Source organism: Myxocyprinus asiaticus, chromosome 13 (assembly GCF_019703515.2).
Source record: "Myxocyprinus asiaticus isolate MX2 ecotype Aquarium Trade chromosome 13, UBuf_Myxa_2, whole genome shotgun sequence".
Classification (NCBI taxonomy): Eukaryota; Metazoa; Chordata; class Actinopteri; order Cypriniformes; family Catostomidae; genus Myxocyprinus; species Myxocyprinus asiaticus.
The window spans coordinates 10,659,273-10,687,001 of record NC_059356.1 but is presented as its reverse complement, the minus strand read 5'-3'; the positions used below and the strand labels follow the sequence as shown (position 1 = coordinate 10,687,001).

General features: G+C 37.2%; 1 protein-coding gene across 3 annotated transcripts; it reads left to right on the top strand.

Moving 5' to 3' along the window:
* The first annotated feature begins 206 nt into the window (after positions 1-206).
* LOC127450786 (sterol regulatory element-binding protein 1-like) lies at positions 207-27,328 on the top strand. 3 transcript variants are annotated; one of them, XM_051715139.1, is made up of 19 exons: positions 207-580; positions 4,983-5,468; positions 6,357-6,529; positions 6,650-6,796; positions 7,724-7,942; positions 8,176-8,290; positions 8,878-9,032; positions 9,203-9,383; positions 10,977-11,158; positions 11,293-11,554; positions 13,252-13,418; positions 13,619-13,787; positions 13,964-14,072; positions 17,059-17,168; positions 17,384-17,516; positions 18,288-18,453; positions 22,164-22,346; positions 25,351-25,462; positions 25,771-27,328. In XM_051715139.1, the coding sequence occupies exons 1-19, from the start codon at positions 478-480 to the stop codon at positions 25,989-25,991; spliced, it is 3,393 nt and encodes a 1,130-aa protein (XP_051571099.1). In that variant the 5' UTR covers positions 207-477; the 3' UTR covers positions 25,992-27,328. The 3 variants fall into 3 exon arrangements, with proteins under 3 accessions (XP_051571099.1, XP_051571098.1, XP_051571100.1); XM_051715138.1 differs by having other exon boundaries at positions 208-580; positions 10,974-11,158; XM_051715140.1 differs by lacking the exon at positions 207-580 and adding an exon at positions 2,419-2,517 and having other exon boundaries at positions 10,974-11,158.
* The last annotated feature ends 401 nt before the right edge of the window (positions 27,329-27,729 follow it).

The following is a 27,729-nucleotide window of genomic DNA, read 5'->3' as shown; positions in this document are numbered from 1 at the left end:
ACAGCTGCTTTACGGCGTTTTGTCCAAAAATCACTCTTAAATCGAATCTTAAATATGTGACAAATCAACTGCAATTCAATATTTTCCTCCTAATAATTCAATGCAATTTCTGACCACGTGAGGTAGCGTTAACTGAAATGTCGGCCTCTGATTGGTCATAGGGCGTGTCAATCACCCGCAGCGCTCTGGGATTTGCCTGGCTCTCGCTGTTAGCATGCTATTGTGCAAAGCAAACACTTAAGTCAACTTTGCCGTGTTCACCAGTGTGGAAACGGACGCGAGCAGGTAGTTGACTGACTCGGCAACAAAGTTGAATTTATCGACATTAAAGAGGACGTGTGCTAGGCAACAAATGTCCCTGCATATTGACTCGCCTGATAAGTGCAAGAAGTGCCTAGTTTACATGGAGTAACATTTGTGTGAGCGTGTATGGACTGAAACACTTTTGAAGTTAGCTTGAAAACGCATAGGAGGAAAATGAATCTTTCTTTTGACGACCCGTCACTGGACACCTTAGACTCCAGTTTGTCTTTACACGATCCGAGTGATATTGACACAGCCCTGCTCAATGACATCGATGGTAAGAGAGCGTTTGTTTACACTTCCATCGCTGGTTAGCAAGTTGAACAAAGTGTTGCTTTGTGTTTGTGCAGCTTTGGAACAGACATAAATGAAGGCTGATGGTGCTGTCAGACACATAAACGTGTTCATAACATAACAATTAGTCTTATTGACAAAGTTGTGATACAGTGCAAGCTGTCAGATCTAATCACTATATTACCATGTTTTGCTCGGAAACAAATGCATTGTAAAGTCAGCTGGGAAAACGCATAACAGCTAGCTGGGGTTTTATTTGCGCATGCTTAATAGCGCCCTAAATGTTTGCGATTATACAGATCAGGTCCTGTAGAAATATAATGCAGCATGTCATTAGGATGGTGGACAGTATTCACTGTCTATCAGCAGAAGTTGAATTAGGAACAGCCACGCCCCCTCCAACTTGTCCAGCTGACGTCACACAAGGTTACTGTCGGGCTTTCCCTCTTAAAAGGTTCAGACAGATTTTGGCCTACCAACACAATTCTCTCATTATTTTCATTTTATTTCTAAATTCAATAACATATCAAGATTAAGTTTCATTCATTCTATCTATATAAAATTCCGATAAGTATTAATTTGTTTACAAAATAATATATATATATATATATATTACACACTTCGACGGTTAAAATCCTTCAATGATTTTTGTTATTATATGATTTAGTGTTCATCTTTGTAACGGTCAAATTGAAAGTGCATCCACAGTTTTTGTGTGTTTAAATGTGACCTAACCGAGAGTAACCCCTGTGCTGGTGTGGACGGTGTCCGATAGTAACCTCTCGTTGAGAGCACGCGCTTTCTCTTCCTCTGATTGGTCGAGGGCGATCACCTCATACAAACACACTGGCCGCCATGTCTGTGCACAAGCACTGAAGGAGTCTTGTGTGTAAATATGGATTCAGATGTATGGAGAAGAAATATGGAGCAAATAAATGTTTTTTTACACTGTCGTGAACTCTCCAGTAGAGTAGTCCCACTGTTATAATAATAAAATAATCACTATAATAATAACATTATTTACAATACCTATTATTATTATTATTATTATTATTATTATTATTATTTATAAAATATCTAATAACGATCTATGATTATAAAATATTTAGTAATAAATAATAGTAAAAATATTCTATTATTATTATTATTATTACTATTATTTAAAACGAACTATTTCTGATTGTAATATCTTTAGTAATAAACAATAGTAGAAAATAAAATGGTAAAATATTACAAAACTATAATAATAATAATAATCGTTATAATTGTTCTCTGTATATAAAGTGCTTGAATTGCATTATACACTCCTTACTATAATAATCAGTAAAATATGTTTGAACACATTTTCACTACAACTTTTTAAAATAATAATAATATTAACATTTGAGTGTTTGAATCTCTATGCTCCAAAGTACTATAAACTACACTATAATGATATTAAAAAAAAAAAAAAAAAAAAGTGCCAAACCTTTCTTTGTTTCCTTTGGGAGGATAAATGGTGTATTTTGTGTTTTAGTATGGAGGGCCAAATTACTCAGAATTAAACCATTAAATTAATAAGTAATTAAATACATAATAAAATCGTTAAAAACTATAAAATAATTAAGTTGATCATTAAATCACTAAATGCCCCTTGTATTTTATTTGTGCACTCGTCTGCATCCATTTTCATTTTAGCCATATCTTTGGTAAGATTTTTCTCTTATGCATGTATTAATCTGGCTTAGTGTTGAGGTTGTGGCTGGGTCTCTGTCATTGTGCAAGAGGATTTCTGAATGTTGAAACTCTGTAATGTGGCTCTTTGCAGTCAGATCACTTGCTCCATCCTACAAGTGAATTAGCTCTCTGCAGCCATCGGATGAATTTGCCATGCTTTATGGCAGAGGTTTGGGTGAAAGAGTCACAGAGATCAGATCCAATGTGAGTGGACAATGAACTTGTGCTTTGTTTGCATCTTAATCAGCACCACACAAGCCGTTATTTCCAGTGATTTTCAGGTGATAGCTTCATTTACATAATCAACGGTCAGGTGGAGGAAGACAAATCACGCATTAGCATCTGCCAGATGTTCTACAGCAAGCCTTGAGGGGAAAATACATGATCAAATTTTTACAAAGTATGCATCGCTTTCTAAATCAATCTATTATAATTGCTTATGCTCACGCAGTACTCCTATTGTTATTTCGGCGAGCTCCACGTGACATGGAATCAAAGAGAGAGAGTTGTGGTGAGTCGGTATGTTTCAGGGTATTGATATAGATTTCCTGATTCAATTCGATTCCAATTCATAAGCTCTCGATTAGATTTTGATTCAATATCTATTCATATGGGTTTAAGTTATAATGTCCCTTTTGCTTGCATATAAAATAAATTATCTCCCAGCTAATGCTGTTAATTATACAGGGGACCTTTTTACTAGATACATTAGGAAAATATTAATTTGACAATTAATAAGAGAGATATATTTCATATATTATTTTTATTACATATTTATTGTTAAATTGCATAATATGTACTATTTACAAGTATTTACATTGATTTGTTGAACACGTGCTAAAACCGGTACTGTCTCTTTAACAAACAATGGCATTTCTGTAAACAGTGCCTTTAAATGAGCTCATATAAATGAGAGAGGACTCGAATAGCTTTACCTCATCTGTGCGATGCATGATTAGAATTAAATGAGTTTTTTTTTTTAGTTGTTTTTGATCAACAACTGACTGTAAGAACAGAAAGGGTATTAAAGAGACGTTACTCAGTGACAAATGGGTTGCGTGGATCTTGTCTTTGGACACACATTACACGGAACAACTTTTACTGTCAACACGCTGTGAAAGGATCTCGCTGCTGAACACTTCACGACTAAACTACACAATTACTGGTGAGTGAAATGTAAACATTTACCAGCCAGTTGCCGAATATATTCACTTTAGTCACTTCAGTCGCATAGCGTGAAATTTGTTTGCAAATGCAAGTGATTTCTTCCCATTGTAGTAGTGGGTTGAGCATTGAGTGAAAGATCGATCTCGGGATTTAAGAATCGATATCGAGATCGTTCAAATGAAGATCACGATTAATCGGAAAAACAATATTTTTACCCACCCCCTATTTGTCACCCCTCCATTAATCGGCAAGTGTGTCATACCTCCAACTGAAGAGAGCGAGATCTCAGCAAAACAGTGAGGAAGCGTGACACCCTTGGCCAAAATCAAGTTGTTTGGAATCTGCTAGTGTGGCGCCAACTTTACAGGCCTTGACACATCATGTATCCCTTCTTTTTGACACACCAACCCAAAATATTGAGCACAATGAGTAAATAAAACTTGTTTTAGTGTGTTGACATGAAAAATCTTCCCTTTTAACATTTTTTTAATCATATTGCATATTCAAATACAAGAGTTTTTCTAGAAACAGTCCGATGTACCAGTATCTTATTTGGATGACTGTATTCGACTGTTTTCTCTGTGAGAACCAGAGGTAAGAAATAGTACAGAGAAAATATTCTTTTATAAATTCATACACAAAATATTTTAAGTATGCAAGTATCAGAACTCAAAGCATACAAAAACCAATGACATAGGCCTACTTGAGCGCAAGTGTACTTTTAAAGTACAATATTTTAAGGTAAAGTGTTTTTTCCTCAGCTTCAGAAATAGACAGAAATGAAGATAGATTTTTGCATTAAAGTAACTTTGATGGACATACTTTGCAAAGCAACCTGTTAAATGTTCGCAATTTTAAAATGTACAAAGTAATCCATGAAAACAAATGAATCAAATGAAATGTCCTGCCTAGTCTCTGGAACACACCAGATGTTAAACTGAAACCAATATCCAGACACCTGTTACCTGAAATGCAACTTTAAATGTTTTAAGTGAAATTCATCAGCGGCTGATTTGGATTTGAATATAGCTCCGCTTTTGGGTTTGTTTATTTGGCTAATTACATTCTACATTCAAATGGATTTGAAGTTAATGAGTGAGAGTGTGATTTGATTGTTGGCATGTCAATGAGATGCGAAAAAATATATTAAATAAAGATTAATTAAATAAAGTCTTGAGAACCTGCTAAAAATGTAGGTAAAGAGTGCTACGGGTCTGAATTAAATATATATATTTTTTTACTTGCATAATTACATAAAAGTACTTACTTTTAGTATTTAGTGTCAACAGTACTTAAGTACAAGTACTTTACTCCCCTGGCAAGAATGGATTGGCTTACATACTCACTTGGAACAGGTGCCATGAATCTGTTTATTGATACGATACTACAAAATCCAATATTATTTTATACTTTCCGTCATTTAACCGGCAATAATTGATTATGATACATGAAAACCACTGAGAAACCCATTGCTCACTCTCTGTCTTTCCCTGTTTTGACAGACATGCTCCAGCTTATCAACAACCAAGACATGGAGTTCGGAGGGCTGTTTGATCAAGCTCCATTCCCCGCTCCTCCTGCCCGCACACCGGACCTTTCAGGCCTGCCTAACTCCAGCCCCTCGTCTCCTCCACCCACCTCCTCCGTGCCCACCACCACCTCCTCCATCCTCAGCAGCAGCCCTCACCTGGACGCCCTGCTGGGCCCCCCGATCACCCGCAGCTCCTCCATCCCAGACAAGGTGTTCCACCCTCACACCTTTCAGCAGTCTCTGCTGGCCCAGGTGACCTCCACCCCTGGAAACCCCACCACACTGCAGACCATGCAACCCAAAGCTCAGCCTGCTCCATCTGCCAGCCTCCATCCTTCCACCCCGGCTGGGAAGAGCCCAGTGTTTGGCTCCACTCAGCAGACTCCCTTCAGCTCGCCTACACCCCAACCGCAGCAGCAGCCCATGGTCACTTACCCCAACCAGAATGGCTACACCGGTGAGCTTGAACTATTAACCTTGCAGAGCCAGACATTTGGCCATCGTCTTATTAAGGATATTTAAAATATACAAGCTAACTTAGTTTGGTATTCAGTCTCCAGCTGAACTGTGTCAGCTTCATAAGTGTGGTGTCAAATTCCTGTACAACAACAATTTCAAAAGTAGAGCGAAATTGGCAATAGAATTTGGATCAACCATTTTTTCCCCTGGTATTATTACATTTTGGATTTCCAGATGTGTATTATTATAATTATTGTGTTTTAAAATTATTTATGTTGTATTGTGTCAATGTGTAATGGGACAACTGCTAAAGTGCATCAGCTGATCGCTCTCCAACCAATGATATGTCAGCACTGACATTTCGCTTCAGACAGCCCTGATATGAGGGTTTGTTATGAAATAACAGTTCAAGGTGCAGACTGTCGTGATGTCACCTTTTTCTAGTCCTGGTAACCTAGTGACCTTTTGCCACACATTGTGTAGTAGAGTTTTCATGTATAGTGCAGCACCACCCACATTCATTCTTTGTACGGTATGTTCCCTTATCATTTCCTTTCCATCTTATCGTTTCGAAGTTTAGGTAATGTCTCCAGGTCCAAGAGAGAATACAGCATCACACTAGCATAGATCAAAGTACAGTCAGGTGACATGAACGATTTATTACTATAGCTAATGAATGTGAATCTCTTTATTGACAAGTCTGTGAATGTTTGTACGTTCATCGTGTTTATTGGGTGCGATCACAGTATTGTCAACAGAACAAGATTTCCTCAAATTATAACAAAGGCAGTTATGATTTCTGATATGAAAACATTTGATTTACATTTTAATTTATTTGTTTTTTCTTGCCATTTCTTTCCCCTTATGATCTCATTGGTTCTTGCAGCTGTCAATCAGCAGAGCTCCCCTCAGCCAATCACGAGTCTCCACGCCTCTCCCCAGAACGTTCAGCCAATGGCCATTCAAGCTCAGGTGCAGAGCCTCCCGACTACACCTGTCCTGACCACCTCCTCCAGCCCACCCACACAGACCATCTCCCCTCATGTTCAGCAGGTTCCCGTAAGTGCTTTCATTTGAATCACTGATGCGCACATGCCCAATCATTCATATTAGCATCATGTTTCTTTGAGTTGTGACTTGAATTTTCTTATTGACCCCCTCTGTATTTGTGTGTTGCAGTTTTTGTTACAGCCTCAGTTCATTAAGGCTGAGTCTCTCTTGCTAACTACTCTGAAACCTGATGTATCCATAGTAACAACAGTAGCAACACCCTGCATCACATCGCTGGCTACATCCACTGCACCTGTCCAGAACACCTCACTGCAGGTACACAACACATTCTCAACACTGTTTTGTTTAGTTTTATATTGTTTTGTTGAGTTGTTTTGTGTTTGGATTGGTTTTGTGCTTGTTTTGTGTGTGATTTTGTCTGGTTTTTGTTTTAATTTGTTTTGTTTTTTGTGGTTTTGTGTTTTTTTTGTATTTGGTTTTATTGTTTTGTTTTGTGGATTGGTTTTGTTTGGCTATGTTTTGGGGGGTTTTCGGGGGAAGGGGAGTTGTTTTGTTTGTTTCATGTCATGCATAATTTGGTTTTGCTTGGAAAGGTTTGGTTTGTTTTTGTTTAGCTTTGTGTTGTTTTGTAGCTTTGTTTGTTTAATTATTTTTATTTTTTTGTTTTGTTTTGTTTTTTGTGTTTGTCTTTTGTGGATTTTGTTTGGTATGTTTTTGTTTTTTGTTTGTTTGGCTTTTTTTCATCTTTCGTTTCAATAACTTAGCAACAAAACTCACTGACTGATAAGATGCAAGCTTTTGGGTCAGGTGTCTGGAACTGGCTTTCCAGGAGCTGACTCATTCATCTCTTCTGTCTCAGAATATATACAGTATTGCTGTAGAAATACTGTAGAACCATTCCTACATCACTGGTTAAAGCAAGTGAAATTTGTTTCGTCAGATGAGTTTCATCTTGCATTCAAGCATGTGAATGATGAGTCCTTTTTCACTTCTCTTGGTGTGAATAGGCCTTTAGTCAGCATTTGGGTTTGCTTTTTTTGTTTGGCTCTTTGTGTGAACAGACTAGGCATATCATTACTGTTATCATCAATGTTCTAGACATTTGATATTAAAATCACATTTTTAAACCATAGATTGCCTTTTATTTACCATTGTTTGCTCTTTTCTTGCTTACAAGGCATGTTTGAATCTTTTTTCTGTAATTTCTCACTTTGCTATTCTGTCAATCCATCTCTGTTTCAGGCTTTGATGAGTGGCGGCACCATCCTGACCACCGTTCCACTAGTAGTGGACACAGAGAAACTGCCCATCAACCGCATCACCATCAGTGGGAAACCAGGCAGCCAGCCGCACAAGGGTGAGAAACGCACTGCCCACAACGCCATTGAGAAACGCTACCGCTCCTCCATCAACGACAAGATTATCGAGCTCAAAGATCTGGTGGCGGGAACGGAAGCTAAGGTTGGCCCCCATTGTCTTTGTCAAAACCAACTTTTACATTGGTCTGGTTGCTCAGTTACCAGTAGAATATCCTTACTGCCAGCGACACTTCATTGAAATTTGTTTGAAAGCTTTGACCTGATGAAATGAGCTACGCAAACCACCTTGTGTAGCTTTTGTCTTACCTGTAGCCAGTGAGAAGGGTTAAAAATGTTCTTGCTATCACTTTAAATTGAAGATTGTCTCTTGCGCAGCTCAATAAGTCGGCAGTATTGAGGAAAGCCATTGATCACATCCGCTACCTTCAGCAGTCCAACCAAAAACTGAAGCAGGAGAACATGGCTCTCAAAATGTCCATCCAGAATAACAGTAAGCACGTCCAGAGTACCTTGCTCTGCTCTAAAGCCAATGTGAAACCAAAATTGACCCTGTTTACTTTCTTAATACATGTTTCTGGCCATGGTTGTGCATAACTCAGCGCACGTTATCGTAAACTTTCATTAAAATGTAATAGTGTGCCATAATCTACTGTATGTATTAACCTGCCTTTGAAACAACTTACCTTTTTGGCTGATATTGCTTAGGCCAATAGCCAAGTAGTTATTTAGGCTTTTTTTATTTTTTAGGTTAACATTAATGTAATAAAGTCTACAGCAAAAAATAGCAAATATTGATAGATTTGCAAAACAAGCATTACTATTGGGATATATCAAGATGGACTTGAGTGTGAACTTCTGGTGTGGAATGGCCACTTTCCAAAATCTGATCTATTTTTGATGAGTGAAATCAAGTCTCGTCTTATTTTGATTTTATTGGTGATGATTCACTCACAAAAGCGTGACATTATGGAAGTAAATGGGTTGACTTGAAGCATATTCCGAAATTATCTACCTGCCGTAGCAATATGTTCCCAGAAACAAGTTTCTTTGCGTTGACTGGTCACTCTGTCTTCACAGAGTCTCTGAAGGATCTTGTGACCATGGAGGTGGATGTGAAACCAGAGATTCCCACCCCTCCATCCTCAGATGCTGGCTCCCCCCAGTCCAGCGGACCCTACTCCCATCACGGCAGCGACTCAGAACCAGACAGCCCAATGGGAGAAGACAGCAAGGTGGGCCTGTCATCCATCAAATCATCCAAAGCTGCTATCATGCCTTTAACCATAATGGAATTGTTTTCTTGTGATTTTAGTACAGTGTGGATAATTCGATTGCTTGAGGATAGAAGAATAGCCACAACACAACAACTTGCCATCTTTCTTTCTTGTTCTCTCTCTATTAGCCGGTGGTTGAGAGGGCTGGAGGAATGTTGGACCGCTCTCGCATGGCTCTGTGTGCTTTCACCCTCCTCTTCCTGTCCTTTAACCCACTGGCGTCTCTGCTGTGTGGGGGCTGGAGCAGCTCTGGAGCATCTGTCTCAGGACATGTAGGAAGCAGGAGTATGCTGGCAGTGCCGGAAGCAGGTGCTGATACTCCCATGTCAACTCAGGAGAGATTTGAGTGAAGGCAAAAGAACTCAACAGTCAGTTAGCAGCCACCTTTTTAGTGGCCTTGGTTTGGGAAGTATTTTCCTTATAGCCATGTACAGTACTTGAAGACCGAACATGTTCTTGCATTGAAAATCTAGATGCAGTGCAACAAATGCAACAGAACACTGGCTTCTCGAGAAAAGTTTTTTAACTTCACACAGTATCTTAAAAATGAGGCACTTCTGAGATAAAACAGTGCAGGTTGACGCAAAAACATGTTCGGCCCCTTCGTTTAGCCAAAAACTGACAATTCTGTCATAGTTGACTCGCCCTCATTTTGTTTGACATCTTTGATTTTCTTTCATGAAACATGGAAAAGGAGTTATCAAAATAGCCAACATGTGATTTCCTTTTAAGGCTTTAAAAACGTATGAATGACATGAAAAATAACGTTTTAAATATCAAAATATTTCTAAATATATCTCTCTTTAGTTTTGGTCAATTTTACATATACACTGTTGTTTTTTGAACTCCTATTTTACATTTATGTATTTGTATTAAAATCATATATAAATGTAATAATAAATTAAATTATATATATAATATATATAATATTTTATTATATTATGCAATAAAAAAATTTCTTTCCTAATTTCTTCACTTTCACGTGTTATTTTAATGCTCTGATTAAACCCGCAAGCCCTTATTTGTCATGAATTTTCCTTTGTCCTTTGAGATTTCGTTTAATCATTTTATCACTCCACAGAAATATAGTAAGCGTGCATCTCCTCTCTTTGTCACTGCGTGTATGAACCAGGAACATTTGCCATGACACGAGTGATGCTCAGACTCAGAGTTTAACTGAATGACACACAAACACGCTGTTCCTGGCACTTATACAGTATATTTGCTTAAGATTCCCTTATTTGGGCATTAAAATGTGATTGGAATTAGAAAACCACAATTATTTGGCAATCTCAAATAACCAATGTTATTGAATTGAATATTGCATTTATATAGCGCTTTTTCAGACACTGCACTCAAAGCACTTTACATTATGAACAGGGGACTCTCCTCAACCACCACAAGCATGCAGCATCCAGCTCGATGATGTGACAGCAGCCATAGTGCACCAGTACGCTCACCACACACCAGCTATTGGTGGAGAGGAGAGAGGAGAGTGATTGAGCCAGTTCATGGATGGGGATTATTAGGAGGCCATGATTGATAAGGGTCAATGGGGGGAAATTTGGCCAGACACCAGGGTTACACCCCTACTCTTTACGAGAAGTGCAACTGGTCTTGAGCTACAGGGTGATATGGCTGCTGGCTATGGGTTAGATCAAATAGTGCAATCAGACGGTTATAATCGCGACAGGCCTAAATTGATGAAAAATAACAAAGACAAAACTTGTTCTTCTTTGGAGTAATGTTCACTGATGAATTACTCACAAACATTAGGACAATGTAGGAAGAACGTTAATAGGGTACATGTTGGTGCCATATTGACTTCACAATCTAAATTGACAATCATTTAAATTGTCTGACAAAAATTATTTAATTTTTTTTGTGGTGTGTATGCAGCAGATTCATGGGGTTGGATGGACTGGTTGTTGCCCACTTTACTGGTGTGGTTGTTGAACGGTGTTCTGGTGGCTGGAGTTCTGATCAGACTGCTAGTGTATGGAGAACCGGTGACCAGACCCCACTCAGAATCATCTGTCCTCTTCTGGAGACACCGCAAACAGGCAGACCTGGACCTAGCCAGGGTAAAATCACACTCGCAACCACAAAACTCATCTGTATTTTATGTGGAAGTCAGTTTATCAAGTCCCATTGCATATAATGTGTGATTTCTTTTTTTTTTTTTTTTTTCTCTAATATTCTTGTGTTATATATGCAGGGAGACTTTGCTCAGGCCTCTCAGAACCTGTGGACGTGTCTCAAAGCTCTCGGCCGTCCTCTGCCCACCTCTCAGCTGGATCTGACCTGTGCTGTGCTGTGGTCCGCTCTGCGTTTGTGTCTGCAGAGACTGTGGGTCGGTCGCTGGCTGGCCAGCCGGGCTGGAGCCCTCCGTTCCAATCGGCCCCTACAGGAGGATGCCCGCAAGAGCTGCCGTGATGCTGCCTTGGTCTACCACCGTCTACATCAACTCCACATGACTGGTGAGTACGGTTGGGGGATACAGCTAAAAACTAAGGATGTTGATTTAAAGCATACATATTTAGTGATTATTATATATAAAAATAACGTCAAAAAAAAAAAAAAACCACAATTAATCATGCCCCCTGACTATACGTAAGTTCAGTAATAAAACAAACAATATATTGACTTCTAAAGACACTTTTGCTATTGTATAATCAGTATTTTACTCGTCTGCCACAATAATGTCTTTTGGATTACATGAATTATAATATTAAGCCATGTATGTATAATTATTTGAATTATTATATACTGAATTACCATTATTTGGGGGCCTTTAAGCAAATATATATACACAGTTGTGCTCAAAAGTTTGCATACCCTTGGAGAATCAGTAATATATGTACCATTTTTAAAGAAAACATGATTGAGCAGGCAAAACACATTTCTTTTATTTCTTATGGGATTCATATTCAACTGTAGGTTATAACAGAATGGCACAATCATAAAACAAAACATGGCAAAAAAATAAATAAAAATGAAATGACCTCTGTTCAAAAGTCTGCATACCCTTAGTTCTTAATACTGTGTATTGCCCCCTTTAGCATCAATGACAGCATGCAGTCTTTTGTAATAGTTGTCTATGAGGCCCCAAATTCTTGCAGGTGGTATAGCTGCCCATTCGTCTTGGCAAAATGCCTCCAGGTCATGCAAAGTCTTTGGTCGTCTTGCATGAACCGCACGTTTGAGATCTCCCCAGAATGGCTCGATGATATTAAGGTCAGGAGACTGTGATGGCCACTCCAGAACCTTCACCTTTTTCTGCTGTAACCACTGGAGGGTCAACTTGGCCTTGTGCTTAGGGTCATTGTCGTGCTGGAAAGTCCAAGAGCTTCCCATGCGCAGCTTTCGTGCAGAAGAATGCAAATTGTCTGCCAGTATTTTCTGATAACATGCTGCATTCATCTTGCCATCAATTTTCACAAGATTCCCTGTGTCTTTAGAGCTCACACACCCCCAAAACATCAGTGAGCCACCACCATGCTTCACAGTGGGGATGGTATTCATTTCACTATAGGCCTTGTTGACCCCTCTCTAAACATAGCACTAATGGTTGTGACCATCAAGCTCTATTTTGGTCTTGTCACTCCAAATTACAGTGGGCCAGAAGCTGTGAGGCGTGTCAAGGTGTTGTCGGCATATTGTAACCGGGCTTTTTTGTGGCATTGGAGCAGTAAAGGCTTCTTTCTGGCAACTCGACCATGCAGCTCATTTTTGTTCAAGTATCGTCGTATTGTGCTCCTTGAAACAACCACACCATCTTTTTTCAGAGCAGCCTGTATATCCACGTGAAAGCTAACAAACTCATTGACTATTTATACACACACTACATTGCAATTTAAAAAGCCACAGGTGTGGGAAATTAACCTTTAATTGCCATTTAAACCTGTGTGTGTCACCTTGTGTGTCTGTAACAAGGCCAAACATTCAAGGGTATGTAAACTTTTGATCAGGGCCATTTGGGTGATTTCTGTTATCATTATGATTTCAAAAGGAGCCAAAAACTATGTGATAATAAATGGCTTCATATGATCACTATCCTTAAATAAAAGCATGATCAGTCATATTTTCAAAATCAATGCCAAAATTTCACAATTTCTGCCAGGGTATGAAAATTTGAGCACAATTGTATATATGATGTGGTTCTGTGTGTATGCAGGCAAGCTTGGTGGCAGCCATCTCTCTGCGATCCACATGGCTCTGAGTGCGCTCAATCTGGCCGAGTGTGCAGCAGACTGTCTCCCTGTTGCCACACTGGCAGAAATCTATGTGTCTGCAGCCCTTCGAGTCAAAACCAGCCTGCCCCGTCTGCTTCACTTCACCACTGTGAGTGTGATGCTTTTAAGTGCTGCCTACATAGGTTTTGGCACAGAGCCACAGTCTCCTTCATCTTGTGCAGATATTTGAAAGTTGCTTGTGAAATTGCTTTCATTCTTGTTGATTATGTATTGGTGTTTTGTTTCTGTAGCACATATGGTGAGTGGAGATATGACTTTTCTTGTCTCTGTCTCTGTGTATTCCTATAGCGAGTGTTCTTGAGCAGCGCTCGACAGGCCTGTCTCTCGCCCAGTGGCAGTGTCCCTCCCGCTATGCAGTGGTTGTGTCACCCACTTGGTCATCGCTTCTTTGTGGATGGAGAATGGTCCATACGCAGCACCCCTAAAGAGAGCGTCTACAGCCAGGCAGGAAACTCAGGTCAGCATCAGATTACCACAGGACTTTTAAAGGCTTCAGTTTGTGAGGGCTCAAAGGATCTTAGCTCATTTGTTGCAAAGTTACTGACACTCTTCATTTTCTCTATTTATGAATGTGTTGCCAATAGTGATTTCCCCAGTCTCACCCTTCCTGTGTGTTTTTGTGTTTGTCTGTAGTTGACCCGCTGGCTCAGGTGACCCAGGCGTTCCGTGAGCATCTGTTGGAGAAGGCCCTGTACTGTGTGGCACAGCCGCAGTGTGATAACACCCTCACTGATGGGGACGGGTGAGTACCTCATTAAATGTAGGCTATAGTAGGAAATAGGAATATGTGATTTATTGGCCTGTGTCAGCGTTCATCGCATCAGTCCGTTTGGGCTGCTATTTGAAGCAGATAATCCAATTCAGATGGTTAACTAGTTCTATGCCAGGTTTCAAAATTACATGGTTATCCATCTTTACTGTACATTTAAAATGTTTTGTTTTCTGGATTTTAATCTTAAATTCTCCATTTGAGCTTTAGCGTGAAAATTGTTTAAACCAATAAAAAAACAGCAAAGCTGGATATATTTATCATTTAAGATACACAGTACCATATTGGTTCTGGACCATAACATTAAAAATAATTATCTTGTATTTTTTGTCTGTAAAAATATCCATGTCGGTGTGTGTACTTAATAGGAAGCGTGTTCATCCTCAAAAAATTGTTAAATGGAAGGAAGATTTTTTGTTTTGTTATTTTGTCTGATTTAGCAATAAAAACAGGCAGAATTTGCTAGATTTTCCTAAATAGTCATAAAAAAAATAGTTCAGTTTTCGAATGTATGATTTTGTAAATGTATTTGTGGTGCAATAAAAAAAGAAAAAAAAAAACTCTCTCTCTCTCTCATATATATATATATATATATATATATATAAAAATAACTTTGAAAAAAAAAGATATATACAGAGTGTGTGTGTGTGTGTATAGTATATATGTATGTGTGTGTGTGTGTATACAGTTGTGCTCAAAAGTTTGCATACCCTTGGAGAATTGGTAATATATGTACCAGTTTTAAAGAAAACATGAGTGAGCAGGCAAAACACATTTCTTTTATGTCTTACGGGATTCATATTCAACTGTAGGTTATAACAGAATGGCACAATCATAAAACAAAACATGGCAACAAAGAAAAAAATGAAATGACCCCTGTTCAAAAGTCTGCACACCCTTAGTTCTTAATACTGTGTATTGCCCCCTTTAGCAGCAATGACAGCATGCAGTCTTTTGTAATAGTTGTCTATGAGGCCCCAAATTCTTGCAGGTGTTGTAGCTGCCCATTCATCTTGGCAAAATGCCTCCAGGTCATGCAAAGTCTTTGGTTGTCTTGCATGAACCGCACGTTTGAGATCTCCCCAGAGTGGCTCGATGATATTAAGGTCAGGAGACTGTGATGACCACTCCAGAACCTTCACCTTTTTCTGCTGTAACCACTGGAGGGTCAACTTGGCCTTGTGCTTAGGGTCATTGTCGTGCTGGAAAGTCCAAGAGCATCCCATGCGCAGCTTTCGTGCAGAAGAATGCAAATTGTCTGCCAGTATTTTCTGATAACATGCTGCATTCATCTTGCCATCAATTTTCACAAGATTCCCTGTGTCTTTAGAGCTCACACACCCCCAAAACATCAGTGAGCCACCACCATGCTTCACAGTGGGGATGGTATTCTTTTCACTATAGGCCTTGTTGACCCCTCTCCAAACATAGCACTTATGGTTGTGACCATAAAGCTCTATTTTGGTCTCATCACTCCAAATTACAGTGTGCCAGAAGCTGTGAGGTGTGTCAAGGTGTTGTCGGGCATATTGTGACCGGGCTTTTTTGTGGCGTTGGTGCAGTAAAGGCTTCTTTCTGGCAACTCGACCATGCAGCTCATTTTTGTTCAAGTATCGTCGTATTGTGCTCCTTGAAACAACCACACCGTCTTTTTCCAGAGCAGCCTGTATTTCTCCTGAGGTTACCTGTGGGTTTTTCTTTGTATCCCGAACAATTCTTCTGGCAGTTGTGATTGAAATCTTTCTTGGTCTACCTGACCTTGGCTTGGTATCAAGAGATCGCCGAATTTTCCACTTCTTAATAAGTGATTGAACAATACTGACTGGTATTTTCAAGGCTTTGGATATCTTTTTCTATCCTTTTCCATCTTTATAAAGTTCCATTACCTTGTTACGCAGGTCTTTTGACAGTTCTTTTCTGCTCCCCATGGCTCAGTATCTAGCCTGCTCAGTGCATCCACGTGAAAGCTAACAAACTCATTGACTATTTATACACAGACACTAATTGCAATTTAAAAAGCCACAGGTGTGGGAAATTAACCTTTAATTGCCATTTAAACCTGTGTGTGTCACCTTGTGTGTCTGTAACAAGGCCAAACATTCAAGGGTATGTAAACTTTTGATCAGGGCCATTTGGGTGATTTCTGTTATCATTATGATTTAAAAAGGAGCCAAACAACTATGTGATAATAAATGGCTTCATATGATCACTATCCTTAAATAAAAGCATGATCAGTCATATTTTCAAAATCAATGCCAAAATTTCACAATTTCTGCCAGGGTATGCAAACTTTTGAGCACAACTGTATATACTGTGTGTGTGTGTGTGTGTGTGTGTGTATAACATATATCAGCAAGTATTAATCTTGGTTAATGTAAGTTAAAAAATATACCATTGTTCACTGTTAGTTCATAACCTATTACCTAATATTAGTGTATACAACTTAATTTTAAAAATGTATTAATATGTTACATTTAACATTAAACTGGATTAATAAATGTAGAAAAATAGTAAATAAAGTTAATGAATACAAACTTATTGTTAAGTGTTACTAAATTACTGTTAAAGCTAAACCTAAATTTACTTATAAATGTGTAATTTAAATGTCAATGTTGAATCTTAATTTAGACATATCAAATAAATATAAATTATTTATTAGATTATAAATAAACATATGTCTATAGATAGATATAATCTATGTATTATATAATGAATAAATTTGTTTTAATTAAATATAACCTATTTATCAACATAAATTTTTGCTTAATCGTATGTTATTTTTTTTTAATACTAAAAATTAATTTGTTTTTATTATTTACTTTTTTTCTTTTCTTTTTTTTTTTTTTTTTACCCAATTTTAGATTCTGCACCTTTACACTGCAGTGATGTTTGAAAGAACACATGAAGTGTTTTATGTATGATTTGGATAATAATTAAGTGGTGTTTGTTGTTTTAACAGAGAATACTCTGACACTCTGGAATACCTGCAGTTACTCACCAGTGCATCAGACGCAGCCGGAGCCACAACACAGTCCTTCGCCATCGGATCCAACATGGCCACTGTTACAGGTCAGTTTCACTTTTCTTTCAATTAGCTTTTGCTTTGACCCTAGATTGTTTTATGCTCCATACTCCTGGAACCTTGGTTGAAATGATCAGTATCAGAGCGTTAAAAAACATTGGTCACTGCAGAGAGGGGAACCACTGCCACATTGAAACAGATGTTAGTCTGGGTGATTGAAGGACAGTTTGTGTGTGATCATGATTGTGTCCTTGACCTCCAGGCTGTGACTCTCACTCGAAATGGTGGTCGTCGGTCGCTGTGGTGATCATTAATTGGCTCCAGGGAGATGACATGGCAGCTGAGAGACTCTACCCAGCGGTGGAACACCTACCACGCAGTCTTCAGTCTGCAGAGTGAGTGATGCACACAAATACACACCGGACACTTTACGGCAGTTGTTCAACTAGTGGGTCGCCACTCAAAAGTGCATCACGGGTCTGTTCTGATTGAAACATGGGTCGCAGGTAGGGCCGTAGCTAATGGGGTGAAAGGTGGTAACGATTCTAGGGGCCCACAGGTCCAGGGGACCCACAACAAATTCTAAAGTGTATTTTTTTTTTTTTTTTTTTATACAAAAGGGGCCCAGACCAATATACAGTCAGGGGGTCCAGAATTCCTTGCTACGGCCCTGGTTGCTGGTATAATAACAGCAGGATAGCAGGGAAAAAAGCAAAGCTACATCCAAGTCATAAAATGCAGCAAACCATATACTCATGCATACATTTATGTTCGGTTGCCACTTGATGTCCAATGTTAAATCTGGGGCCTGAAGCAAAACCAGTTAAGAATCACTGCTCTATGTGTATCTCCAGGAAACTTCAATAGTGGAGGCCTGTGTTATCAAAACACTTTTATTAAACTGACACACACCCAAATGCAACAGCCCGCCTTTCTCAAGCCATATTTGCTTTCAAGAATATTATTTCCAGAAGAAAGGAAAGATCAAACACGTTGAAAAGAGATTGCATGTGTTATCTGTTCTTCTGATCAGAGTGGTTCTTCCTGTGGAATCACATCAGCTTGTTTATACAGCCCAGGAATTCGCCTTCGTTTTGATGTGCTTTTTGTGTTGCTTTATTGCGTTTAGCTCGGTCTGTGCTCAGTACATCCTGTTTGTTTTGCAGGAGTCCGCTGCCCAAAGCCTGTCTCAACACTTTTAAAGCCATGCGCACTCTGCTGACCAAACCAGAGAACTACCAGCTCAGCCTCAGTTACTGTGAGAAAGCCAGCGGCCTCTTTAGAGACAGCCTCAACCTCGGCCCACACTGCAACATCAACACTCTAGACAAGGTACATGTACATATTTTACGTGTGTATGTGTTTATAGATACACACTGCCAGTCAAAAATTTGGACACTACTCATTCTTAAATATTTATATTTTCAACATTTTAAAATAATAGTATATATAGTAATAATAGTCATAATTTTTGTTTTATTTAAATGACTCAAATAGAAGGAAGTTATGTACAGTGACCAAAAACTATTTTATATATAGCTGTTTCAAATTAAAGGGATATTTCACCCAAAAATGAAAATTCTCTCATCATTTACTCACCCTCATGCCATCCCAGATGTGTATGACTTATTTTGCAGAACACAAATTAAGAATATTTAAGAATATTTCAGCTCTGTTGGTCCATACAATGCAAGTGAATGGTGACCAGAACTTTGAAGCTCCAAAAAGCAAATAAAGGCAGCATAAAAGTAATCCATAAAACTCCAGTGGTTTAATCCATGTATTCAGAAGCGATTTGATAGATGTGGGTGAGAAAAATATCAAAATTTAAGTCCTTGTTTTTCACTAGAAATTCTCCTCCTTGCCCAGTACGTTGCGATTTGCGAATGTGAATCGGCAAAAACTATATAAGAATGTGAAAGTGGAGATTTATTGTAAAAATGGACTTGAATGTTGATCTGTTTCTCACCCACACTTATCATATCACTTCAGAAGACATGGATTAAACCACTGGAGTCTTATGGATTACTTTTACGCTGCCTTTGTCAATTTTGGAGCTTCAAAGTTTTGGTCACCATTCACTTGCATTATATGGACCAACAGAGCTCAGATATTCTTCTAGAAATCTTCATTTGTGTTCAGCAGAAGAAAGAAAGTCATACACATCTGGGATGGCATGAAGGTGAGTAAATGATGAGAGAAATTTAATTTTTGGGTTAACCATTCCTTTAATCGCTCTTTGTTTAGATTCTAGCTCTGCACATTCTGTTCAATCAACAGCATGAGCTGCATCCTTTTTTAACAATATGAAATGAGTTCCCATATATGCTGGATGCTTGCTGACTTTTTTTTCCTTGACTATTTTGTCCAATTTATCCAGTTAAAATATAATATATATATATATATATATATATATATATATATATATATATATTTATTTAAAGTTTTAAGAAATGCATACATTAGCACAATTTTTAAATTTGTCTACAAACCTAATTTCAGGCATTTAAGCATAAGACTTTTAGTTGAAAGTTTAAGATCATGAGAAATAAAAATGCAGTCAATTTTATCCAAACATTGGTGTGTTAGTGTATACATTTGACTACATAATAAGTACATAGGGGTCAGCCTTGCCAGTTCTAATCACATTATTATATAAAACTCTTACTTTTAAAGTCATTACTTTTTTTAAATCAAAAATTGTGACTTGGACAGGGCTGTAGTGCATTGTAGTTGCATTGCATGTGCCTTGAGTTGTGCAATGTTCCTGCAGTGCAATACAGAGCTGAGCCGCAGTGCCTCTATTTCACACAATGTGTATTATTTACAGGATCCCAAAGAGTATATAAAAAGTTTGTGTATTTTAATGAAATTCTTTAATTAGGGTTGTTGTAAATGGATTTAAATAATCACAGATTACATGTCATGATCTTGTTTTAACATCAAGATATTAGGTTAAAATTTATGAGAATGTATACAGAAAAGTGTACATTTTAGATGTGGTAACTTTTCACCATTTCTTTAAGGTTTAAAGTTTTTTTTTTTTTTTAATAATCTTTAGCTTTTTGCAGCTGACTTGCAATGTGACAAATTATTATAATTTTTTTTTTTTTTTAAGTACAAATATTCTATATAAAACTGTATGAATAATAATTAATCAAGAATTAGATTGTATTAGAATATACTATATATTCTTATATATTTCTTATACAGTACATCTAATTTCTTTTATAATTATTCAAAATATTTTATTTTATTTTAGACAAAGCATAGCATGTCACATTGCAGGACACTTCTTGAAATTTCATGTCAACTACCCATATATGTATTTGTTGTCTTTCAATATTTTCCAGATTTTGTATTACATGTGCAGTGGATCTGCTATTTCATTTGTAATGAGAAAAAAAAGGACTATTCTGGGTTCCAGTTAAGCTCAATTGACAGCATTTGTGAAATATTGTTAATTTTACAACAAAAAATGATTTGGAAATTCACACTTTCAAAAGTATAGCCACAAGACGTAAACAATAACAAAGCTTATAAGCGATTTTATCACACTAAAATCATGTTAACACATATAATGTGTACATCTTGTGGCTATACTTTGAAAACCGTGTATATTTTAATGTTTATGGACTGACCACATTCACTTTCACTGTAGGTGCCTTTTTTAATGAAACGAAGGATGTCAATATATATATATATATTTTTTTGTGGTTATTCGCATTATGCCACAAATGCTGTCGATTGAGCTTATCATGCATTGAATCCGGAATATTCCTTTAACCCTATAAAGACGTGTGTATCAAATATGGTACACAACGTTCGACGGCTCCTGTTTCACTCTCTGTTCAAGCTGAAAAGCAAAAAAACTTGTGGTATGGAAGTTTCACATGTTTATGCCACCATCTTGTGGTTATTTGTGAATAAAAGCGGTTTCAATGTTTATATCAATTTATTTAAAATGGTGGCAGACTTGCACGAAAAATGACTTATGTTGGGATAAGTGACAGCTTATTTTAATAAAGTAAAAGTAACAGTAATGATTATATTGTTAATGATATTCTAAAATTTGCTGTAAAGTATTTGCTGAATATAAGCAACTTGTGCTTGGTTAAAATTTTGTATATTATTTTATTGAAAAAACATGTTGAGTTTACATGTATCAAATATGATACAACAGGCTTGAGGCATATCTCTCATTCACCATTACACTCCATTCATGCCCACTATAAAAAAAAAATCACAGAACTTTAAAAATTCTGACATATACTTTTTATAAGATATATTTAAAGTGTGATCTAAAATGTCTGTGTATTTTCATATATGCAGCCTGCTCTGTCATTATAAAGATCTCATTATTTTACATTACAAGCTATGATTATGTCATCTTACCATAAGTTCCTGAGACCCAGCGAAAAAAAAAAAAAGTTTGACAATTTCCCTTTTTTAAATGTCAGTATTGTGTTTGTTGCATAAAATACATATGATAAAAATTTTTATTGAAGAAAAGAATATTTGATTCATATTGTATTTGATGTGCTGAACTGAGCTGTGATACCTTTCAATCCACATTTATAGACCAACGAGAGGAAGTTATCATGGCCAAACTCTCAAACATTTGGTATCTCTGAAAAGCCCAGGGAGTCCTCTGCTAATACCCCAAGATTTACCACTATAGCACGTATGGGCTAAGAAAAACTTAAATAACAAATATCCTACACAAAAATGAATTGCTGGGCCTTAGGAGGATAATGACTTTTAAAGCCTAATGTATCAAATATGATACATAAAAACACAGTTTGTCTAATGGTACTAAAACAGTGTAATGTCAGAAAAATTCTTTCATATGTCAGGCTTTACAGGGTTAATACAAATGCTCTCATGATGAAACCGCTGGACTGGTGAATGATATAATATAGTCATTTAAATGTAATTGTAATAAACATATTTCATTTGACTAATGTCAAAATGTCTCTCAAAGACTCTTTTGGAGCGGCACACAGTCTCGTTTCATGCTGCTCTTTTTGTCTCTGCTGTAGCTGGTGCAGTTGCTGATGTGTGATCTGTTGTTGGTGACGCGAACTAACGTGTGGAGGGAGCAGCAGGTGGTGTCACAGCAGAGCTCTCCGACGGCCGCATCACCTGCAGAGCTGCAGGGCTTCCAGCAGGACCTGAGCTCTCTCCGCAAACTCGCTCAGAGCTTCAGACCGGCCATGCGCAGGGTGAGACATGCACACAGAGCACAAAGTCCAGATGTTAAATGAGACGTGGCCATATTTTTGTCTCTGGTTCATTGAACCAAGAAATGTCCCAGTTTAAGCAAACTATTGCAGATATTGCACTAACCTACTTGCAAACCTCAACCAACACCTTATCTGGTGTGTTGTTTGGTTTTTGATGAGGAATCAAATGTTCCTTGATCCTTTGAGATAAGAGTTCATTGTAATGTGAAGCATATTGTAACGTTTGGAAATCAAATCTTCCTCCCCAGTCCAGACTGCCTATTGAAACCAAGCTTGTTCTGAAATCCTTGGATTTCTAACATCAGAAACACCAATTATTTGACTGCCCACATTTACAGTACAAGGCAATGAAACTGGGTGTTCAGAAACAGAGCCTGCAGTCACAATGAGGAAATAAGGAGGAAATAAGATGGATACTTTTGTTTCTAAACACAAGGGGCCTGATGTAGAAAATGTTGTATCCGCAAATGTGCGATTTTCCCACGCACGCATTGGGATTTATAAAAAAAATAAACTTGCCGTAAATATATGGGCACCGTCCACCCACTCTTGACTGTGCTTTCAAACTCTTACTGGTTTTTGTGAATTGACGACTCCAACTGGACATGTAATGAACTGAAAAGACTGATTATAAACTCTGCTTTTCATATAATAACCCACATCTAGAATAATGAAGTGTGGAGTAAAGCGCTTGAATCAGTTGTACAGCCGATATTAGGCTATATTAATTTTGTCACTAATTGAAAATGCATTAAAATAAGCTATAAAAAGGAAATATTGGTAATGGACAGCGCTGCTTATGAAAGACTTTTCCATGGCATCGTACGGAGGGAATGCTATTTTAATGACAGTGAGGATTTCTTGGCTCGTGATAATTTTGGTTCCATAATGAATTATGGAATGATTAATTAATACAGAAAATATTCCTATTGCATGAAAGAAATCTCTGAGATAAGTGTCCTGAAATACATCGCCGGTCTCTGTGACAGCTCTAGACTGTGTACACGGCAAACAAATACGTGGCCGTGGACCGCGGGCACATTTTTTGATCAGCAAATCAGAAGACTTTGTGCTTTCTGCCTGTCAGTCTTTTTGCACTTTCTCAGAGTGTAGTAGTTGAAGCGGATCATTCAGGTTTAATGCCATATACAGATTCATAAGAGTCGTTAAAAATGACCTGAGAAGCAAAAATGCATAAGTTAAGATTAGGTTTATGCTTAATACAATCAAAAATAATTTCCCAGTGGTGTGAATAATAATATAAGATATGATCTGTGAAACAATATATAATGATGCGGGTAAATTGATCTTGTTTAAAGGATGTTTGGATAAAACAAGAAAAAGATTCAAAACTGTTTTGTTTTTTCTTCCTCAAGGCACATGCAGCAGCAGCAGCAGTGTCTGTTCTCATGCAACATGTAGGCTTCAGGCTGTATTATCATCTATAATTTCTCATCCCTAAAACACCGTAGTATCACGTGTCTGAATGGCAATATGCATATGGAAATTGTATGTAGATTAGACTGTAGGTTATTCATAGTAAAAACAGGTGTTGTATGTTCCATATATGGTTATTTTGGGGAGGAGACGGGATGGGGAATAAATCATGTGCATGTATACACTATCTTTCGCTAACTGGGATTTATAAAAGGAATTTGTGCAGGTTCTGGCGTACGTACGGTTTTATACATCTGAAAACCCTTGTGCATACACAGAATCTGACTTTTGTTCACTACGCACACTTTTAGTATGAAATCTACACAAAGTTTTCTTCATGAGGCCCCAGAAGAGTTAATCAGAGTAAAATGAGAGGAAGTTTGGAAAACCATATGGTGTTCATGGATGTGCAGCACCTGCCGCTCTAGATTTACCTTCTGAAAAACCCAATTTTTAAGGGTCCAATTCTAAGAGTCCAAGAGATGATGGAATATGGTCCTGAATAACTTAACTGGTTTTGGTCCAAAAAAAAAAGTTGACTAACATCAGTTGAACCTCAGGGAAAAAAAAACAAAACAAAAAACATTTCTTGAAAAAGTATGATATGACCACTTTCAAATTGTGTAAAAAAATATTTTATTTATTGTTTTTCAAATTTAATTTACTTATTTTTTTTATTTTATGGTATTATATATTTTTAATTTCATTCAATGCACTTTTTAATTGTTTATTTTAATTAAATAATTTTTACTTTTTATTTTTAATAACATTCTATTCTTTTCCCTCAGGGGAGAAAATAAAATTATTATTATTATTATTATTATTATTATTTATTAGTATATAAGCCCTATAAATAGTATTATATTTTTAATTTCATTTAATTAGTTTAATTTTAATTAATAAAATAATAACAAATGTTTTAAATTTTAAATAAACATATTTGTACTTATTTTTGTAATTTATAACATTGTATTCTTTTTCTCTCAGGGGAAAAGCAAATCATTCGAAGTATGATATAACACCTTTTTAAATTGTGTAAAATATATAATTGTTTAACTTTTTTTTTTTTTTTTTTTTTTTTTTTTTGGAACGGTACTGTATTATTTTTGTTGAATATTTTTTTTATTAGTATTCTTAATTAAAAATAATAAAAACATTTTAACTTGCCTTACTTTTATAAAATATTCTATTTGTTTCCCTCAGGAATTGTAAAAAAAATTTTTTATTCAAAATGTTTGATATGCCCCCTTTAAATTGTGTAAATATTTTAGTAATTTTTTTAAAAAAAAATTAATTTTTTTTTATTACAGTTTATTAAAAAAAAAATTACATTTTCATTTAGTATTTTATATATATATATAATTTAATGGAAAAGTGTTTTTTTTTTTTTATAACATTTTCTTGTTTGTTTGTTTCCATTGTATGAAGTTCAACTTTCAAAGTTTGAATCGGTTTAACAGAATGAGCTTCTGCAGGCATGATTATCCAGTGTAGGTGCAGTGGATCTGCTTGCCTGAATAACCCAACCATCCATTTCTTTCTGCAGTTGTTCCTGCATGAAGCCACAGCCCGGCTGATGGCAGGAGCCAGTCCAACACGCACACACCAGCTCTTGGACCGCAGCCTGCGTCGCCGCGCCACACCTGGCAGTAGAACAGGTGAATATGCAGCTTGTGTGTTCGTGTGTGTGCACGGAGCAATTTGTAGCTGTATTTCTCTTTTGACAGCCTCACTTTGAAAAAAAAAGCATTTGTTTGTTTCTCCATTTATGTATGTCTGCATTTGCATAAAGCATTTAAGTTAGTTTCTGATCATTTTTTAAGGTAAAACAGCTTATCATTATTCTTACAATTGAATTGAAACCATGTTTTGCACCATATATTATGATGCCAATTTTACCTTTAGTTTGTTATTTGGCAAGTGTTAATTTTGGACCCTGTTTACATTACTTTGTGTGTTTTCACAGAGGAGTGTGAGATGCGGCCGGGCCAGCGAGAACAGGCAGAGGCCGTGATGCTGGCGTGCCGGTATCTGCCCCCCTCCTTCCTGTCAGCTCCAGGGCAGAGGGTGGGCATGCTGGTCGATGCCGCCCGGACACTGGAGAAACTGGGCGACAAACGCACCCTTCACGACTGCCAACAGATGATCATCAAACTAGGCAGCGGAACCACAGTCACATCCACCTAGCCAACCACACACACACACACACACACACACACACTTAAAAGCACTTTCACGAACACATCCCATGATCTCTCAGTAGAGAATGGCAAGCTTTTGATTCGGGCCTCAGTCACGATGAAATAGGAATGCAGAGACTAGTCGAGGGTTTTGGCTGTCAAATCGTTCCCCTCTGAACCATTCAAGACGGCATATCAAATCACAAGATAGAAACGCAGGGTAAACAATGGGACCCTCTTTTGAAGTATTTTGTTGACTTTTTTGATATGAAATGAATTATTTAACTTATTTATCGGCCCTGAAAAAGGTTGAAAAGAAGTTATTTTTTATTCCATTTCCTTTGTGAAATGGCCTTGTGTAACGACGCACTGTCAAATCTGGCTATTAGATGGCATTTTTGACTGGCTGGTTTGACTGGGTGGTCGAATTCCATGTGTATTGTTTAGCTTTTCTACTTTACTTGAGCACCTTTAGAGAAAAAAAATAGACTTTAAAATATCCCGATATCTTAGAGGAGACACAACCATGAGTTAAAAAGGTCAATTAGTTCCTGCTTCACTGCATGTTATCATCTGGGATGAATTCTGCGTATTGGTTTCGTGAGAATTAAGGCTTTATAAAAATGCTCTTTTTTTTTTTTTCTTTTGTATATATTTTAAATAAGCATATTTATGATTTGTCTGCTGTTGGTGAGCAGTATTTGCAAAGAAGGGTAATGGTAGAACTTGCTGAACTTAAAACCGTTTGAATGATTTCTGTCAGCAAAACTGGTCTCGCAACAGCAGAAACGAAAAATATCTACCTGCAGCCACCGAATGATGTTGGTCACTGGATTTGTGTCCATTTGCACTATTGAGTGAGTGGGCTGCTTGTTCGCCTACAGACAAAAAAAGCCCACCGTTTGCCATTGAATCCAATATTTAGGTTGTGTTTCCAACCGGGACGGTTGTAAGTCTTCCATTGCAGTTTCTATCCAATGAATTTCATCTGCATCGAATGTTAGCGAAGTATTGATCATAAGCAGAGACATCAGCGTTCATATCTTTATCCAAAGGTTCAAAACCGATACGAGGATATACCTGCAGCTCTTTTAGGAAGAGAACCATATTTATATGTAATTTCTAGCCACTGTTATGAACTCTGATTACGAGACCAATTTTATATTTGCAGTAACGGAGAGATTTGCAATTGACATTCATGACTTGTACACTAAACTTTCTGTAGTGCTTGTGATCAAGTCTCAAAGACAAAATGTGTTTAAACTTGCTACGCACATACGGGATATCCTGCTGTCTTCTGATTTATTCTTTACAAAATGTAAATAAAAGTCTTTTGTAATGAAATCCTTCATTGTGTCTTTCTCTTGATATGCAATGTTATGGCCTATACGTTATTTCTTTAGATCATGTCTATAAGCTTTGAGGTCATCTATATTTAAAATAAGCAGCTATACTATTCGTATTTAAAATGTATAGTCTCTTCCGGGAAAACAGACTAAAAATATTGATGACTCCTCTTGTATTTCTGCAGTGTTTTGTCCAATCAGATGCTCTCTAGAGTTTGAATGTCCCTCCCACTAATACCACCTGCCTCTGACTAGCAATAGCTAGTAGTAAATCATGTTCACATCAAGAGACAAGCCCTTCTATATTCTATCTAAACTGTGCTTGTCAACTCGTCCTTAAATGCAGTTCAAAACTATTTTAATAATCCTATTTTTTAATCCACCGTTTATTAAAAAAAC